General features: G+C 51.7%; 8 protein-coding genes across 8 annotated transcripts; 5 read left to right on the top strand and 3 right to left on the bottom strand.

Annotated features, from left to right (window-relative positions):
• Positions 1–270: 270 nt before the first annotated feature.
• ARB_00741 (transcription factor RfeG, putative) lies at positions 271–891 on the top strand (the record flags this gene model as incomplete). The annotated part of the gene is made up of 1 exon (XM_003012813.1): positions 271–891. One exon carries the CDS (start codon positions 271–273, stop codon positions 889–891), a length of 621 nt encoding a protein of 206 aa, XP_003012859.1.
• A 2,345-nt stretch (positions 892–3,236) lies between these two features.
• Positions 3,237–4,849, top strand: ARB_00740 (uncharacterized protein; the record flags this gene model as incomplete). The annotated part of the gene is made up of 4 exons (XM_003012812.1): positions 3,237–3,381; positions 3,471–3,599; positions 3,651–4,363; positions 4,424–4,849. The coding sequence occupies 4 exons, from the start codon at positions 3,237–3,239 to the stop codon at positions 4,847–4,849; spliced, it is 1,413 nt and encodes a 470-aa protein (XP_003012858.1).
• Positions 4,850–5,275: 426 nt separating this feature from the next.
• ARB_00739 (uncharacterized protein) lies at positions 5,276–5,473 on the bottom strand (the record flags this gene model as incomplete). The annotated part of the gene is made up of 1 exon (XM_003012811.1): positions 5,276–5,473. The coding sequence occupies one exon, from the start codon at positions 5,471–5,473 to the stop codon at positions 5,276–5,278; it is 198 nt and encodes a 65-aa protein (XP_003012857.1).
• A 632-nt stretch (positions 5,474–6,105) lies between these two features.
• On the top strand, positions 6,106–7,923 carry ARB_00738 (ab-hydrolase associated lipase, putative; the record flags this gene model as incomplete). The annotated part of the gene is made up of 4 exons (XM_003012810.1): positions 6,106–6,110; positions 6,164–6,346; positions 6,450–6,529; positions 6,614–7,923. The coding sequence occupies 4 exons, from the start codon at positions 6,106–6,108 to the stop codon at positions 7,921–7,923; spliced, it is 1,578 nt and encodes a 525-aa protein (XP_003012856.1).
• A 1,129-nt stretch (positions 7,924–9,052) lies between these two features.
• Positions 9,053–10,462, bottom strand: ARB_00737 (uncharacterized protein; the record flags this gene model as incomplete). The annotated part of the gene is made up of 6 exons (XM_003012809.1): positions 9,053–9,336; positions 9,448–9,738; positions 9,762–9,831; positions 9,941–10,048; positions 10,156–10,326; positions 10,436–10,462. The coding sequence occupies 6 exons, from the start codon at positions 10,460–10,462 to the stop codon at positions 9,053–9,055; spliced, it is 951 nt and encodes a 316-aa protein (XP_003012855.1).
• Positions 10,463–11,264: 802 nt separating this feature from the next.
• On the top strand, positions 11,265–12,106 carry ARB_00736 (uncharacterized protein; the record flags this gene model as incomplete). The annotated part of the gene is made up of 2 exons (XM_003012808.1): positions 11,265–11,670; positions 11,844–12,106. 2 exons carry the CDS (start codon positions 11,265–11,267, stop codon positions 12,104–12,106), a joined length of 669 nt encoding a protein of 222 aa, XP_003012854.1.
• A 722-nt stretch (positions 12,107–12,828) lies between these two features.
• Positions 12,829–14,696, bottom strand: ARB_00735 (uncharacterized protein; the record flags this gene model as incomplete). Its single annotated transcript, XM_003012807.1, has 2 exons — positions 12,829–13,120; positions 13,243–14,696. 2 exons carry the CDS (start codon positions 14,694–14,696, stop codon positions 12,829–12,831), a joined length of 1,746 nt encoding a protein of 581 aa, XP_003012853.1.
• A 456-nt stretch (positions 14,697–15,152) lies between these two features.
• ARB_00734 (thermophilic desulfurizing enzyme family protein) lies at positions 15,153–16,525 on the top strand (the record flags this gene model as incomplete). Its single annotated transcript, XM_003012806.1, has 6 exons — positions 15,153–15,336; positions 15,393–15,480; positions 15,544–15,638; positions 15,695–15,930; positions 15,989–16,266; positions 16,330–16,525. Coding segments are annotated over 6 exons (1,077 nt in total), but the record flags the coding sequence as incomplete, so codon positions are not given.
• Positions 16,526–16,638: the final 113 nt, after the last annotated feature.

Raw genomic sequence — 16,638 nt, 5'->3', positions numbered from 1 at the left:
GGACGGGATGCCCTCGTGAGGCCTGGAACTCACCAGGTCGGACTCTCTCTTCCCCCCCTCTTTTCTTCCTTTATTTAATTTTTTTTTTTCCCCTTCCTGAGATATCCTTTTACAATCTTTCCGTCTGGACCCAGGACTGAAGTTACTGACTAAATGAATAGGGACGTCCGGGGTATTTCATTCGTGCTTACCGAAATTTGACGACTGTAGGTGATCTTCTCTATGGTTTTACTGATAATCGCCCTTCTAACCACGTGATTGAAACAGGAAATGATTGCAGATCTGAAAGCAGATTCTAGGCGATGGGACGTCGAAGTCCGTAGCAGACAAGAAGGTGGACAGCCTAGAGGTACCTACTATGATACTTATAATACCCCACCAGTACCTAACAGGTCACCAGCAAACTATGACTCCTCTTCTGTCCGACCCCGACCACCAGTAGCATACTCGTCCTCACGTCCACAGCAACCACAACAACCATCATATTCTACTTACCCACCTACCCAACCATACCCTGCCCATCAGCCCCAGCCAAGCTACCAAGACTACGGTACCCAGCCTGGATACCCGCAAGAGGGTAGCTCTTACGTCCCCAGTGGTGGACCACCCTACTCAACCCAGTCCACTCCACCTGTAACAACGGCTGAGCAATCATATATCCATAGTCAAGGTGCCTACGCCTACCCTGGAGGAATATCCCAACCCCGCTACTCTGGACAAGGATATGAGAATGACCGTGATTATTCTCCTGTTGGCCAGTCTACATCTCCATACCCTCCATCAACCGGACCAGATCCCAGGATAATGGAGACCGGATATCCAGTGGAATCTGCCTACCAGGACCGTCAGCCAGACCGAGGACACCCTAGGAATCCTGCCCCTCGTCATTAAATGCATAGCACCAGAATATCTCCCCTTTCTTCTAGGACATGTATTCTTTTCACATTTGTTTGAACCAACCCCTTCGGCTACCCCCTTTATTTCACATTACGTCTCCGGGCAATTCTCCCTGGCATGTGGATAATCAACCCCATATAGTCGATCTTATTCCCCACTCAACTACAGTGGCTGGATTTTGGATGTGTTTTGTTTTATCTGGACTACAAATGAGTGAACGAATGAATGAATGATGATATCGGGACTCCCCTATTGCGGAGCCCACTCCTGCCGCAGGAATATGCTACTCTAAGCATGGATGGATACTTGATCGATTTCATTTGAAATCAAGCGTTTATATTTTCATACTGCAACGAGCCCACTGATGCTTCAATATCCCATGGAATCAATTCAGAGCCACGCTGGAATTCACATCAAGGCCGTTATTCTCCTCTTCTGAATTTACCTACTCTCTCCTCAACCCCCATTCATGTTATCTTTTCTATCGTTTCAGTTCCACCAAGGACGTTACTCGTAAAACTGGGCAGGCTGTTTTGAAACCATTTTGCACAATCGTGTCTCTTTATTCTTGCGACAATTTCTCCTTTATAGGTCTCACTCACGTCTTCCAAACTTCCATGCCAATGTTGAATGTACAGCTGGGCGCGTTCTCGATGGATGCATTAGGATTCCCCCCTTTTTTTTTTTACCTTTTCCTCGATATACTCTTTCGTTTAACTTGCTACTTTACCTGTTCGATACTGTCTGGTGAATACTCAATAATTGGACCTTTCCGTCGTTTCCGCTCACCTCGAACTACAAACGTCATCCTTACGCAATGCACAATGCCGGGCTACATGCTTACATACATACCATACCCCTTTGATAGCTTTCTTCCCGATAAACTGTTCTCGTCCTTTCGATGGTGAGATTATTTCGTATTCCGGAGCCTTTTGGTCTTTTACATCGCCGCCGTTGTGCAAAGGAATAAAAGATCGTGTGGTCATGATTATCCTTTCTATTCTAGATAGTTGCATCGGGGGGCGTTTAATACATATTTTTCATCTGAGTGGCCCATTAACATTTCTCATCTTCACTTTAAATCATTCATCCCTTTATTGAGAACGTGTAGATATGCAAGTGCTCATATCCGAATTAATCCGAGTAACCATTTAATGCTGCCTCATAAATATCAATTGTGCCGGGAGAGCATGGAATGGAACCGAAGAACCAATTGAATGGCCGCTAATATGACATATATGTACAGAAGTAGTGAAAAAAAAAAAAAAAAAAAAAAGATGGCGTAAAAAGGAGCGCGGTTGTTGTCATGCGGTTGGTACCAGTATTTTGCCCTCCATACGGTTATACTGCCATTCGACTCAGCGATATCCGTGGGCCTGATCCACGACCATCAACGTTAATTTTTATTCGATATTATAGCCGTGCTGGGGTGATGATATCGAAACATGCGAGTAGAAATGATCTGAAATAATGTGGGTAATTCGCAACTCAAGCCGCCAAAGGAATCTATATTTTGGCCTTCTTCCATCCACATCTACTCGTCATCGTATCCTTGAGGTATCTTTCTTGGGCCAGCAGGGACTATCAGCAGGAAAAGGAGGGTAATAGGTCAGCAATAAATCTCGCCAGATATAGAGGAACTGGAGGCATACCTGGATATGAGAAAGGAATTTCCGCGGGGTCAACGTCGCCGAAGTACCGCCTGATTGGGGGAAGAGTGAAGAGCGCTACAGGGCCGAGAGAGCCGAGAACGATAGAATAGAAGATAGCTGGTTTCTCGTAGGAAGCCCATCGCATGTAGCGGAATGGCTGGGAGAAGAAGAAGGGTCTCGACATCGTGAACGGTTTGTTGGACAGCGGAAAGAGAGTTGAGTCGGTTCAGGTGGCGGGAAGATGTCCCAATTGACAGGTAGAACGGAGAATCTCGTTCGTCGAATTGGCCGTCAGCGCAACGAGGGCGTCTATCGAGCTATCTGTCGGCGTCCAAATGGTGTTTTTGTTCCGGTGCCTGATCTTGGTTCTGCTTTTCTGATGTTGCTTTTCGCTGTTTGTGGTTGGCCTGCGCTTCGTCCTGGTCTTGGCACGGTCCGCCGCTGATTAACACGCTGGTCTCTTTAGACTGCGAATCTTAACGAACGACCAACAGCACTACAACTAATTGTTTGAATGCGCCCAGGAGCAGCTCTCACCACCAACAATACGGGGATCGCGATGATACTCAGGCTATCGTCGCATAAAGGTCTTTGTTGAAAGCTGTTTTTTTGCCATTGCCTGCCTCCGAAAGCAACCAATTCGCATCCCCTCTTGATCCACCACAGCACCGCCAGCCAAGCTCCACGATGAAGTGGCTGCTTACCTTTCTATGCCTGAGTATCTACAGCGCAGCAGTGTACGCCGTGAGCAGTACTGGAAACAGGCTGCTCGTTGTCCAGGAAGACGAGACTGAACGAGATCTATTTTCGACCTTCTGGGCAGACCTAGAAAGTTAGTCTTTCTGTTGCATATTAAAGATGTAACCCTGCTTCTCGTCTATTGCAGGCTGCGGTATGGCTAACAGGCATGCGTCTTGCTAGGTCGAGGATACAAACTTACATTCGAGTCTCCAAAGAACACGAAGCTCTCGCTCTACCACCTTGGAGCCAGGGCTTACGACCATCTCATACTTCTCCCGCCAAAATCTAAAGGTGCAGCATGGCAACTCCGTGGGCATGTGGCATGGGTACAGGTGGCATCATGCTAATGCGAGTATATAGGCCTGGGACCTTCTTTGACGCCAAAGGCACTGCTAGACTTTGTCAACGACAATGGAAACATTCTAGTTGCACTGTCGGGTGGTGCTCCAACGCCCAACGGAGTCAGCTCTCTTCTCCTCGAACTCGACATACATCTCTCCCCGGACAGAGCCCCGATTGTTGTCGACCACTTCAACTATGATACCATTTCTTCCGCGGAGAAACACAATGTCCTCCTTCTACCACGACCGGAGAGGCTACGTCCCGATACCAAGCCCTTCTTCAACGGAGAGGGCATCCTCGCCCTCCCAAATGTTGCTGGACAGTCTCTGGGGAACAACAGCCCCCTACTAGCTCCTATCATCCGAGCCCCCGCGACAGCTTATAGCTATGACAAGAGAGATGACGACCAGTCAATCGACCAGAAGCTTCCAACTGGCTCGCAGCTTGCTCTGGCCACTGCTATGCAGGCAAGGAATTCGGCGAGAGTCACAGTCCTTGGATCAGTTGATAGTTTGAAAGATGAGTGGTTCAATGCCAAGGTGCAAGCGCCTAAGGGCGAGAAAGTTGAGACAGCCAACAAGCAGTTTGCCCAACAGCTTACCGCCTGGACCTTCCAGGAGACTGGTGTGGTGAAGGTCACTCGGGTTGAACATCATTTGAACGAGAAGGGTGACATTGAGTCCGGGCCCAAGGAGCTTAACCCATCTATCTACCGTATCAAAAACGATGTGGTACGTAATTCTTTTTTGTGGCTTAAGTCCGATGACTTTGTACTAACGTTACAATGTTAGACATTCACTATTGAGCTTTCAGAATACAGCTATGACCAATGGATACCCTACTGGACCGCAGAAGAAGATGCCATCCAACTCGAATTCACCATGCTATCCCCCTTCCACCGTCTTAACCTGCAACCCGTGGATAGAACCGAGCACGCGGCCATTTACAGAACCTCCTTCACCCTTCCTGACCAGCATGGCATCTTCTCCTTCCGCGTCAACTACAAGCGACCATTCATCACCAACATTGAAGAGAAACATGAAGTCACCGTCCGCCATTTCGCCCACGATGAGTGGCCACGCAACTGGAGTATTAGCGGTGGATGGGTGTGGATTGCCGGACTCTGGTCTGTCATCGGGGGGTTCCTCGCCTTCGTGATGGTTTGGTTGTATTCTGCACCACCAATGAAAAGCAGCGATTCTAAAAAGGAGCAATAGAATTGGGCATTCAAAGCAAGATCTAATGGGATAAATAAAACAGTATATCAATAAATGCAGCGTTGGGAATGGGTCTTCCAGCTCTTTATGTACTTCATGGCAAGTGGATTGAACCGGCTACTTTGTATTATACATGAAAAAAAAGTGACGGTATGATTTTCCTCAAGAGTCGTGAAAATTTGTTTTTTTATACATATCTGCGGAGTTCTAGTTTCTTGATAATAGAGACATTTCCATATTGTACATTTATAGCCCAAAAAAAACAAAATCAAAAACGCCCATGCTCGTCAAGTTTCCCTATATGCTTCGGAGCAAAGTAAAATAGATATGCAAGTCTAAGAAACTCCCTTCTCCCCACCCTGCAGAAATACTTAGACATAGAAAAGCATCCTACACGGAGCACCCGGCAAATCACAAGGTCGGCTCTTACAAACCCCTGGTCTTCTCAGGGTCCATCTGCACTTCGTCGCCGCTTATCTCCTTGACACCCTGGTACGCCGGCCGACCAGCGTAGAGCTGAGGAACCGGTTTCTTCTTCTCGACGACCTCGCCGGTAACACTGTCTGTCTCCTTGGCGAGATGGAAGGGCTGGTTGCCGCGGAACCGTTTGCGCATGTCTACCATTCCTCGTCTAGCATATGATTAGCCTCGATTGAGTAACGGATTGGGGAGGGTGTGAGAGGGGGTCGGTAGAGGAGCCGTACTTGCACTCGCTGAGGCCTTTCTTCAGCTGCTGGCATTTGATAGGCAATTGCTCGAGGTTTGGGGAACGCAGACATTCCTGGGGTGTGTTCCGCTGGACCATGATACAGTCTGATTCCTGGAGGCATTCGGCCAGTGCCTGGCCTGTTGCAGGTGTTAGCGGACTACCCATCTGCTCCGCAAGGGGGGGCTGTTTTCCAATGTTCAACGTTTCAACGTTTCAACGTTCAATGTCATGTCATATGCGAAGGGGTGTGTCATATGGTGCAGCCATGAGAAGCGCTCATGACCGAGCCACAAGCCAAACTGAGTGAGTCGGGTCCAACGTACGCAGGTCTTTACACGAGCTCGGCATTGCGGCAGTCGTGTGCTCGTCCCCCCGTCTCTATAACGCGCCGCTCAGCTATTTCTGCGTCTCTTCGGCGTCTCTTCTTCGCCCTCGTCGTCGCTTTCGTTTCGCTGCTTTTTCTTTTCGATATATCAAAAGCTTCATCCTGATTGGGTTAGAGGCCAGGTCCCGTGATTCCTGATTAAGCAAGGTCCCCGTGCTTTCGATGACGTAAGGTTTGTTTTTCACATGCGAAAAGCTGCAAGTTTGAAGATATAAAAAAGACGAAGACGACGAGGCGAAGAAGAAGAAGAGAAAGAAGAAGAAGAAGGAGAGAGGACGAAGCAGGCAGAGATCGATGGTGACTTGCCAGGGCTAAGACCAGGGGGTTCTACTTCTGTCCCTGTTGTTTTTCCGGGTGGTTTTGGTACTATGGCACGCGTCCCGTTCATTGGGCGTCTTCTATGGTAAGCCAGGGGAAGAGGAGAAAGAGAGAGAGTACAGGACGGAGTTACGAAGATGGGTAAAAGAAAACGAGATACTGGATTGCTGACTGCCTGGGTGGATTAGGACGGAGTATATTGCTCTTTTTATCTCGTTGGGACTGGTGTTTCTAGAAGGGATCATCCATGTCATTACCCTCTGCCTGCGTGAGTTTGGACCGAGATAGTTATATACCCACCACCATTTTAGTCTTATGATGATGATGGAACCTTGCTGACTGCAAAGTGCAGCTCAACCGATTATAAATCTCTGCTATCGACAGTCCAAGAGGCTGTTCCATGTGCTGTCTGCGGCGCAGCCTAGACGCCCGAAGCAAGAGAGCATATCTGCGGAGGTTGCAAAGGCCTCGGAGTTTACAGAGCTCTGTGATCTGTTCGGCTACGAGACGGAGGAGCATGTCGTGCAGACGAAAGACGGCTATCTGTTGGGCCTCCATAGGCTGCCATGGCGGAAGGGCGAGACACATGTCTATGAGAACAGCAACGATGTGGACAACGAGGCGTCGCGGAAGCCCGTTGTGTATCTGCACCACGGGCTGCTGATGAGCAGCGAGGTGTGGGTGTGTTTGACGGAAGAGAAGAGATGTCTGCCCTTCCGGCTGGTGGAGCTGGGATATGACGTCTGGCTGGGGAACAACCGGGGCAACAAGTACTCGAAGAAGGCGACGACGATGTCTCCGTCCTACAGCGCGTTCTGGGACTTCTCGATCGACCAGTTTGCGTTCCACGATATCCCGGACAGCATCGACTACATCCTCTCGGTGACGGGCCAGCCGTCGTTGTCGTATATTGGGTTCTCTCAGGGGACGGCGCAGGCGTTTGCAACCCTGTCGATTCACCCAACGTTGAACCGACGGATCAACCTGTTCATCGCGCTGGCACCGGCCATGTCTCCGGCCGGGCTCAGCAACGGGGTAGTGGACGCGTTGGTGAAGGCGTCTCCGGACGTGATGTTTCTTGCCTTTGGACGACGGAGCATCCTTAGCTCGACGGCCATGTGGCAGGCGATCCTGTACCCGCCCATCTTTGTACGCATCATCGACACAGCCTTGCTGTTCCTGTTCAACTGGAGCGGCAAGAACATCAGCACGGTGCAGAAGCTGGCGGCGTACGTGCACCTGTACTCGTCGACGAGCACCAAGTCGGTCGTGCACTGGTTCCAGATCATCCGCAACAAGAGCTTCCAGATGTACGACGACAACGCCGGGTCGAAGCTGAGCATCGCGGCCAAGTCACGCTTCTACAAGCCGGCCAAGTTCCCGACGAAGAACATCAAGACGCCGATTGTGCTGGTCTACGGCGGGTCGGACAGCCTGGTGGACATCGACGTGATGCTGGAGGAGCTGCCCGCGCACACGACGGCGACGGAGATAGCACACTACGAGCATCTCGACTTTCTGTGGGCTCGAGACGTGGACGAGCTGGTGTTCCCGCATGTCTTTAAGGCGCTGAGCAGCCAGACACGGACGGCGCCGGCCAAGCTGACCGAGCAGTTTGACGGGCCAGCAGACGACACCTGCTTTGTGGACTATGCCAGTTAGACTTGACTACTGAGACTTGACTACTGAGTGACTGAGTGACTGACGGACTGACTGATTGACTGGCGTACGAGAGCACACGGTCCCGTGTATCGTGGTCGGTCGATCGTGATACCGACTGCTGGAGCAGCGCCACTTTGGACAGCTTCAATTTTCGTTCTCCCACCAACGCACGCAGTTCTGATCCAGTAAGATGGCAACACCGAGTCGACCTGTCCGAGCTGACTGGTTCGATGGCTAAAAAAGCACAGCAGCAGCAGCAGCAGCTCACACCACTAGCTGGGGCCATCCATGACCTATATCTCAGATGCGTCCCGTCTCAAACTGGTCTGCATGGTTCGTGCCCGGTCCATTTATATATATACTTACTTATATATATTTACTCCCGTACGTACATATATATCATCATCATATCATCATTTCATCATATCATCCTTTCATCATTTCATCATTTCATCATCGGTTCTCCTTTTCTTTTCTTTTTCACCCGGTGGCCCTTCCTCCCCCCGACCTAACCAACGTCTTCCGCCCCCCGACCCCGACAACGAGGGTTCCCCGGGCCCAGCTAGCTAGCTAGCTCGAGCTCCCTGAATGGCAGCGCCGCCGGACAGTTGGCCCAGCGTCCAGTTGGGGGACCCATCACAGCTTAGCGGTGGGTGATCAGCCTGGCGGGCTTGTATAGCGTGCTGGCGGCCACCAATACGACGCACAGGAGGGAGCCGGTGCCGGGGTAATGGAAAGACGGGTGGGCAGGCTAGAGAGCGCAGGCAGAGAGTCCCTGGCCCTATGATGATGCAGCGCTGGCTTGCTGCTGGCTTGCTGCTGGCGGTGCTGGTGCTGGGCCCTAAGGGAAGAAGCGCCCCCCATCCCCCCCCCCAATCCCCCCCCCGAGCCGTGAGTAGCGAGCTGGTTGATGCCTGATCTCGACCGTGGGTGGTCGCCAGCAGGAGGAGGACGCCGGAGCAGCCGTTGAGGGCTGAGTGACGATCGCCGTGGGATGCTGCTGTAGAGAGGCCGCGAGATGCTTGCTGTACATAGATAGGTAGACCGATAGACGGACAGACAGACAGCCAGGCAGGCAGGCAGATAGGGGGCCTGTCGAGGAGAAAAGAAAACATATCAGATGCCATCGTCATCGCTTCGTCTTCGTCTTCTCTTCTTCTTCTTCTTCTTCTTCTTCTTCTTCTTCCTCTTCATCGTCTTCATCGTCTTCATCGTCTTCGTCTCCAGTTAGCCTTCTTAGGTAATTCTCGACCTGAGCCGCCGCCGTCTCTCCTATTATTATTGTTATTCTTTTCATCCTCTCCTCTCGCTGTCCCCAGACGACAGACGACGCAGACACGCCAGCGAGACCACCGCGAGAGATACACAGGATCCTTACACGGCCAGCCAGCCTGCGACAAGGCACCGAACAGGCTGTCCCGCCGCTGAAACGCCCTAGCTCGTCCTCCCTCGCGATCCTCGTCCGCCGCCGCAGCTCGCCAGACGCGCATGGTCGAGCATCATCAACATCCCTAACTAACTAACCACCAGCATCAACCACCAGCGGCCTCCCTACGACTGTCCTCCCTCCCGCTGCTCTGGCCGACTGAGCTCGCAGCTTTGCTATCCTCTCATCCTCCTCCTCGTCCTCGTCGTCCTCGTCGTCTGCTGCTCGCTTTCTTTTCTTTTCCCTCCCGTCGACAGGCATCTCGCTCCCCCTTGCCCGCTCGACCTGCCAAAACTGTCCGGCTGTTTCGGGGGGAGGGAAATTGGCCTTGCTCGACCGTCTCCTGCGTCGGTCGCCTGTCTCTGCCTCGTCGTCCGGCGTTATCGCTGCTATTACGAATTTACTTAGTTACCTGCTGCTGCTGCTGCTGCTGCCACCTGCCCAGCGTCTCCAGCCCAGTCTCGCCGTCGCCGTCGCCGTTGCTGTGACTGGCGGCTGTGCTACGGTGAACCCTTCCTGCGGCCTTCCACCCCCCTCCCCCCCCCCCCTTCTTCAGGGCCGACCCCAGGGCGAGACAGGAAATAAAGACACCGGCCACGGAGAGATAGCCAGCCTGCTATCTCCCTCTGCCTCTGCCTCTTCTCCTCCTTCTACGCCTTCTCCTGCTCTCTTCTTCTTCTTCCCTGTCCGTCGAAGCGCCTGAGCTACTGCTTGCCCCGGCTCTCGTCCTTAGCATCGATCCACCACGCCGCGTCCTCTCCAGGAAAAGGAAAAAAAAAAAAAAAAAAAAACAAAAAAAAAAAAACCTCTGCCTCCCTTCCTCGTCCGTCCCTATTAATTAAAAACAGCTCGAAGCTTGCCCTTTCAGATGGCATCGAAGAGCCAGCCACGGTATGGATGGTCCCTTTTTTTCCTCCCTTTTCTCTCTCCCTCTCTCCCTTCTCTGGCTTTTCCTCCTCCCACCTCCAGCTGTGTCCCTATTTTTTTTTCCCCCTTCCTACCTGGCCCCCTTTCTTTGCTTTTCCCCAGGCCCAGAATGGCTCTGCCGCATCTGCGCGCTTCTCTGGACTCTCCGCGCAAACACACCTTCTCTGCCTTTCCCGCGAACTTCATGGCTAACTTTCGTCATCGGCATGTCAGGCGGGAATATCACATCGTTGTGCTGGGCGCCGGTAGGAATCTCTCTTGTCCCGGTTCTTTGTTTTTGTTCACAATTCTCTCTGGCAATATACCATATTTACTGTGATGATAAGGAGAGACGCGGGGAGGGGGGAATACGTTTTGCTGATTTTACCATATTGTTCCTACAGGTGGTGTTGGGAAGAGCTGTTTGACCGGTAAGAGCTTGGCCGGGTTTATACAATCCCCTTTTTGGTGTTTTCTTTTTGCGCTGACTGCTCGTCCAGCTCAGTTCGTACAGAATATATGGATTGAGAGCTATGATCCGACCATCGAAGATTCCTACAGAAAGGTCCTTGCAGTAGATGTGAGTGTCAGCCTGCTTTTTCCTTTTCACCTAACTGAATACCCGCTAATATTCTTTATATAGGGACGGCCATGTCTTCTCGAAATGTACGTTATCTGAAAGTGTCGACTAGATACTCACCCGCATCTACAACAATTGCTGACTCGTTGGACTGCAGATTGGATACAGCTGGAACAGAACAGTTCAGTAAGTCTCACCACCTCAATACACCCGACTATCCCGGCCATCCCCAGACTAACAAGCTGAACTATAGCCGCCATGAGGTAACTCAATCTCTATGAAACTCTATCCCAGACACTCCTCAAACAGCCCCAGCTAAACCCGCGACCCTCCCCCCTTCAAACCCGAGACCCCCCCAGTTGCTCGACTACTTCTACTATACGGCAGCAGCAACTCACAAGGCTCACCCGTTTTTCTAGGGAACTATACATGAAACAAGGCGAAGGCTTCCTCCTCGTCTTCTCCATAACAAGCATGTCCTCCCTGAATGAACTACAAGAACTCCGCGAACAGATCATCCGTATCAAAGACGACGAGAAAGTCCCCATAGTCATCGTCGGTAACAAGTCAGATCTCGAGGAAGACCGCGCCGTTTCACGATCGCGGGCCTTCGCTCTATCCCAGCAGTGGGGGAATGCTCCATACTACGAGACTTCCGCACGAAGACGAGCGAACGTAGACGAAGCCTTCATAGACCTCTGTCGGCAGATCATACGGAAGGATATCCGATCCAATAAAGACCGAGATAGAGACTACGGAGGGAGTCGCAAGAAGGAGGCAAGCGGAGCAGCCGACAAGCGGCGGAATCGGAGGAGGACGAAGATGAAGACTGATTGTGTGATTCTTTGACCGTCACCGCCTCTCTCTCTCTCTCAATCTCTCCCTCTCTCCCTCTCTCCCTCTCGCCCTCTCTCCCTCTCTCCCTCTCTCCCTCTCTCTCTCCCGCCTCGTTTGTCTCCTCCGTGCGTTTGCTCCATATTTGCCTGGCCTTTATCGTACTCTTGTCAGCCATATTTTTCCTGCAGGTGATTCGTCCGTCCGTCCTTTGTTTTGTCTTGTCCGCCTTAATTATACCCCTTCCGCATCACTGGTTTGCTCTTTGGTTTGTTGTCTTATTTTTCTTTTCTTTTCTTTTGGATATCTCATCTATCTACTATTTTCTTTTTTACATCTCTGAAGATCTACTTACTTCCTCCATCCTCTTCTTTCAACCTGATCCTGATCCTCCTACCATACTACACTCCACTACACACCGCCCCTTCATTTCGTGATATACATATTACTGTTTCTATAAACAAACCCACCGCCAACTCCCTCCGAAAAGTTTCCCTTTTGTTATATTTCCTTTCACACCCGCTTTCTTGGATATTATTCCTACCTCCGCGCCTCCCTCCCTCACTCCCCCTTTTTTCCCCCTTGTCAAGATGGAAGAACGAAAAAGAAGGAAGAGAACAAGAGCAGAGAGAAGACCTTCTTTTTTTATCACGATATAATCATGACTTGACTCCAGCAAAGCATTCATTCCAGCGAGCCATCACAGGCAAAAAAAAAAGTACGGGACTCCTTTCATCATCCTGTGTATATATATTTTCCTTTTCCCTCCATCCTGCTTATTGATTACCGGCTCTTATACACGCTGTCCTTGTCTTCTTCTTTTTTTTTACTTCTTTTTTTTACCTGCCAGCTTGTCCGTCTCACTTGATATCCCCTCCTGATGTGAAATCGTTACAATGCCTTTTCAACTTTTTTTTCCCCTTATATATCTACTATCTATGGAATAGATTTTTATCATGCTGGGCTATGTATATGGAGCAAGCAAGAATGCAAGCAAGCAAGCAAAATTCAACCTCAAAACCGCACTCTGAGCAACTGTAGTTAATTGTACATGATTCTATTTTCCTGCCCGGCGGATCCCCTTCGTATCTTCTACCAAAAATGAATAAAAAGGAGGCTATAAAAATTAAGGAACTAGACCAGCTTGGATGACAAAGATTTACATCCTGAAAACACCAAACTTGGTCTTTGCTTCCTCTGAACGCCCGCCGACGGACGCTGCTAGACATAGTCCTAGAACCTTTCGAGTATCGGCCGGAGGAATGACACCGTCGTCCCAGAGACGAGCAGACGAGAAGACAGCCTCACTCTCGGCGTCGATACGGTCACGCAGCGAGGGGTCGACGCTCTTGCCGACCGCAGCCATGACGTTAGTTAGCTGCTCAGAGCCCATGACGCCGATCTTTGCATTAGGCCACATGAAGAGGAACCGGGGTGAGTATGCACGGCCGCTGCAAATGCATACATAAATTAGTATAACGATTTTAATCTCAAGGGTGTCTCAGACCAATTTTTTTTTTTCTTTCTAACTTAGGTAGAATGATAAAAGGGGGGGGGGGGGGGTAACACATACCACATTCCGTAATTACCTGCACCAGCACTGGCACCGTACACAACAGTGAACTTGGGGACATCCGCACAAGCAACAGCAGTCACAAGCTTGGCGCCGTTCTTCGCAATACCGCCCTTTTCGGCATCGGCTCCGACCATGAAACCAGAGATATTCTGCAGGAAGAGCAAGGGGATGTTTCGTTGGGTGCACAGCTCGATGAAGTGTGCGCCCTTGAGCGAGGACTCAGAGAAGAGGATGCCATTGTTAGCTACGATGCCGACCTGCGTGCCGTAGATGCGTGCGAAGCCAGTGACGAGGGTGGTGCCGTAGTCGCGCTTGAATTCGGAGAATTCAGATCCGTCGACGATACGGGCGATGATTTCGTGTGCGTCGACTTGGCGGCGGAGATTGGTGCCTATTATCCCGGCCAGCTCGGAGGCTGGGTACAGGGGCTCCTTGATGGGTTCGGTGGAAGTCGAGGTGGGCGTCAAGGGGGAGGTGGTCTTGGGCCAGTTCAGGTTTGATATCGAGCGGCGAGCGAGGGTGAGGGCGTGGGCGTCGTCAACGGCAAGGTAGTCTGTCACGCCGGAGATGGTGGAGTGTAGTTTGCCGCCTCCAAGGTCTTCGGCAGAGACGATCTCACCGGTAGCTGCTTTGACTAGCGGCGGTCCGGCAAGGAAGATGGTTCCCTGGTTCTCGACAATGATAGACTCGTCGCTCATGGCGGGAACGTAGGCACCACCGGCGGTACATGGGCCCATGACAACGGAGATCTGGGGGATGCCGAGGGAGCTCATACGGGCCTGGTTGAAGAAGATACGGCCGAAGTGCTCCTTGTCTGGGAAGACATCGGCCTGGTGAGGCAGATTGGCACCGCCGGAGTCAACAAGGTAGATGCAGGGTAGCTTGTTCTCCTGAGCAATGGCCTGGGCACGCAGATGCTTCTTGACGGTGATCGGGTAGTAGGTGCCACCCTTGACGGTGCTGTCGTTGGCAACAATCATGCAGTTGACGCCCTCGACCATACCAATTCCAGTGATAATACCACCGGAGGGCACATCGTCACCGGGGTAGACTTCGTGGCCGGCCAGGGGGGAGAGCTCGAGGAACGAGGTGCCCGGGTCGATAAGGGCGGTCACTCGGTCTCTAGGCAACATCTTCCCACGTGCAATGTGCTTCTCACGGGCCTTCTGGGATCCTCCCTGGGCGATTTTGGTATGCAGGTCGCTCATCTTCTTGAGCACTTCCTCCATCTGCTTAGCATTCTCCTGGAAGTCTGCAGACGAGGTATCGACGGTGGTGGGCAGCACAGAGATGGCAGACGCCTGGTGAGCGTGCGTGAAGCTGGCAACACTCCTGACCCGGTAGCTGGAGCCCGGCTTCAGTGTGATTGCTGCTCGTCGAGGGAGCTGCTGGTTGAGGGCGCACCGCATGCTGTGCAGCAGCCCGGCAGAGGGGGCGCGGAGAGCAGCCATGATCGGTCAACGAAGCTCCAATTGCACGGAGACGTAGGGTGTAAACAACAGATTGAAGCGTCCACGGCCTATCCTACTATCATTCTCAGCTCCAGGTCTCAGGTTCTGCGATAATCAGCCTCGCCGTCTCTGCGTCGCTCGCTGGATGTTTTCGTTTCTGATATCGCGACGTCGAAAAGATTTCCTCTTCGGGTCGTTTTTGACGCCGGAAAAATAGAGCTGGAAGGGGAAGTTAGCCGAAAGAGCCCCACGCGCGGTACTGGCGTTACCGGGCGGTATTGCCGCCGCAAGCCGCGCCCGCTGGGCCGAAAGGGAAGGTCAGCCGAGGCGCCGAAAGAGGCAGCTTGCAACTTCGTCGTCTTTTTTCTTTCGTCCGCGTCGCCGCCAGAGTTGCTACTTTGCTCTGTCTTTGCTGCGTGTTTCTCTATCTCTGTCTCTATCAAGGCATTCATCACCATGGCATCGTCGGTTCTTCCTCGTTTCCTCGGCCGTTCTGCCCCCAGAGCTACCCTGGCCGCCCGGAGGCAGTTTGTACCTGTTGCCGCATGGCGGGCAGCTTCCACAAAACACCCCCAGGGATTCACTCCCCCAACCGAAGATGAGCTGAACGAGCTTCGGGATACCGTCCGGGAGTTTGCCAGTATGTGTAACGTAAGGGGTTGTTAGCTTGCTGAGGATAGTGCTGACGGTGTTTAGAGCGTGAGATTCCAGAGGAGGTCGCTGCCAGAACCGACGAGCAGAACCAGTTCCCCCCCGAGATGTGGAAGAAGTTTGGCGAAGCCGGGTAGCTACTTACCACACTGTCCAACGATATGCATTACGATTGACGGCTAACGGTTATACGAAGTTTCTTGGGTGTCACTGCAGAGGAAAAATATGGCGGTCTCGGGATGGGTTATCAGGCACACTGCGTGGTGATGGAAGAACTTAGCCGTGCTTCAGGTAAGCGTTCATTTATTAGTTTACTATGTTTAAGCATAAGTTCTAACATTACCTAGGAAGCATTGGACTTTCATACGCTGCTCACTCCCAGCTTTGTGTCAACCAGCTCTGCCTCAATGGCTCGCCAGAGCAGAAAGAGCGCTTCCTGCCCGGTCTTATCTCCGGAGAGAAGATTGGAGCTCTTGCCATGTCCGAACACTCTGCCGGCTCCGACGTTGTGAGCATGAAGACCAAGGCTAAGGCTGTTGATGGCGGATTTGTCCTCAACGGCACCAAGATGTGGATCACCAACGTAGGTTTTGGACTTCTCCCGCAAAAGATTGAATTTTATGGCTAACGGGAATCTCAAGGGCCCTGACGCTGACTTCATCGTCGTATACGCCAAAACCGAACCTGATGCTGGTTCAAAGGGTATCACCGCCTTCGTCGTCGAGAAGAACTTCAAGGGTTTCTCCTGTGCCCGCAAGCTCGACAAGCTCGGCATGCGTGGATCCAACACTGGTGAACTCATCTTTGAGGATGTCTTTGTCCCACACGCCAATGTTCTAGGCCAGCTCAACAAGGGAGTTAGGGTTCTGATGGAGGGACTTGACCTAGAGCGTCTTGTTCTTAGTGCTGGACCACTAGGGTAAGATACCTTTTCCATATGCGCGGTGATTCAAAGAGTGTTAAGACTAATCAACTTCTCCAGTATCATGCAAGCTTGTCTCGACCTCGTACTTCCATACACTCACACCCGTACCCAATTCGGCATGCCAATTGCGCACAACCAGCTCATCCAAGGAAAACTCGCTGACATGTACACCAAACTTGCTGCCTCTCGAGCTTTCACCTATAACACTGCCCGACAAGTTGACCAGTCTGCCGTTTCCCCTGATGGAGCTCAGGTGAAGACACAGGACTGTGCCGGTGCCATCCTGTACGCCGCAGAGCGTGCTACCGAGTGCAGTCTCGATGCTATCCAGCTTATGGGAGGCAACGGATATATCAACGAGATCCC

Source organism: Trichophyton benhamiae (genome assembly GCF_000151125.1).
Source record: "Trichophyton benhamiae CBS 112371 chromosome Unknown contix00201_1.exp, whole genome shotgun sequence".
NCBI classification, from domain to species: Eukaryota; Fungi; Ascomycota; class Eurotiomycetes; order Onygenales; family Arthrodermataceae; genus Trichophyton; species Trichophyton benhamiae.
This window is presented reverse-complemented; position numbering and strand designations above follow the sequence as displayed.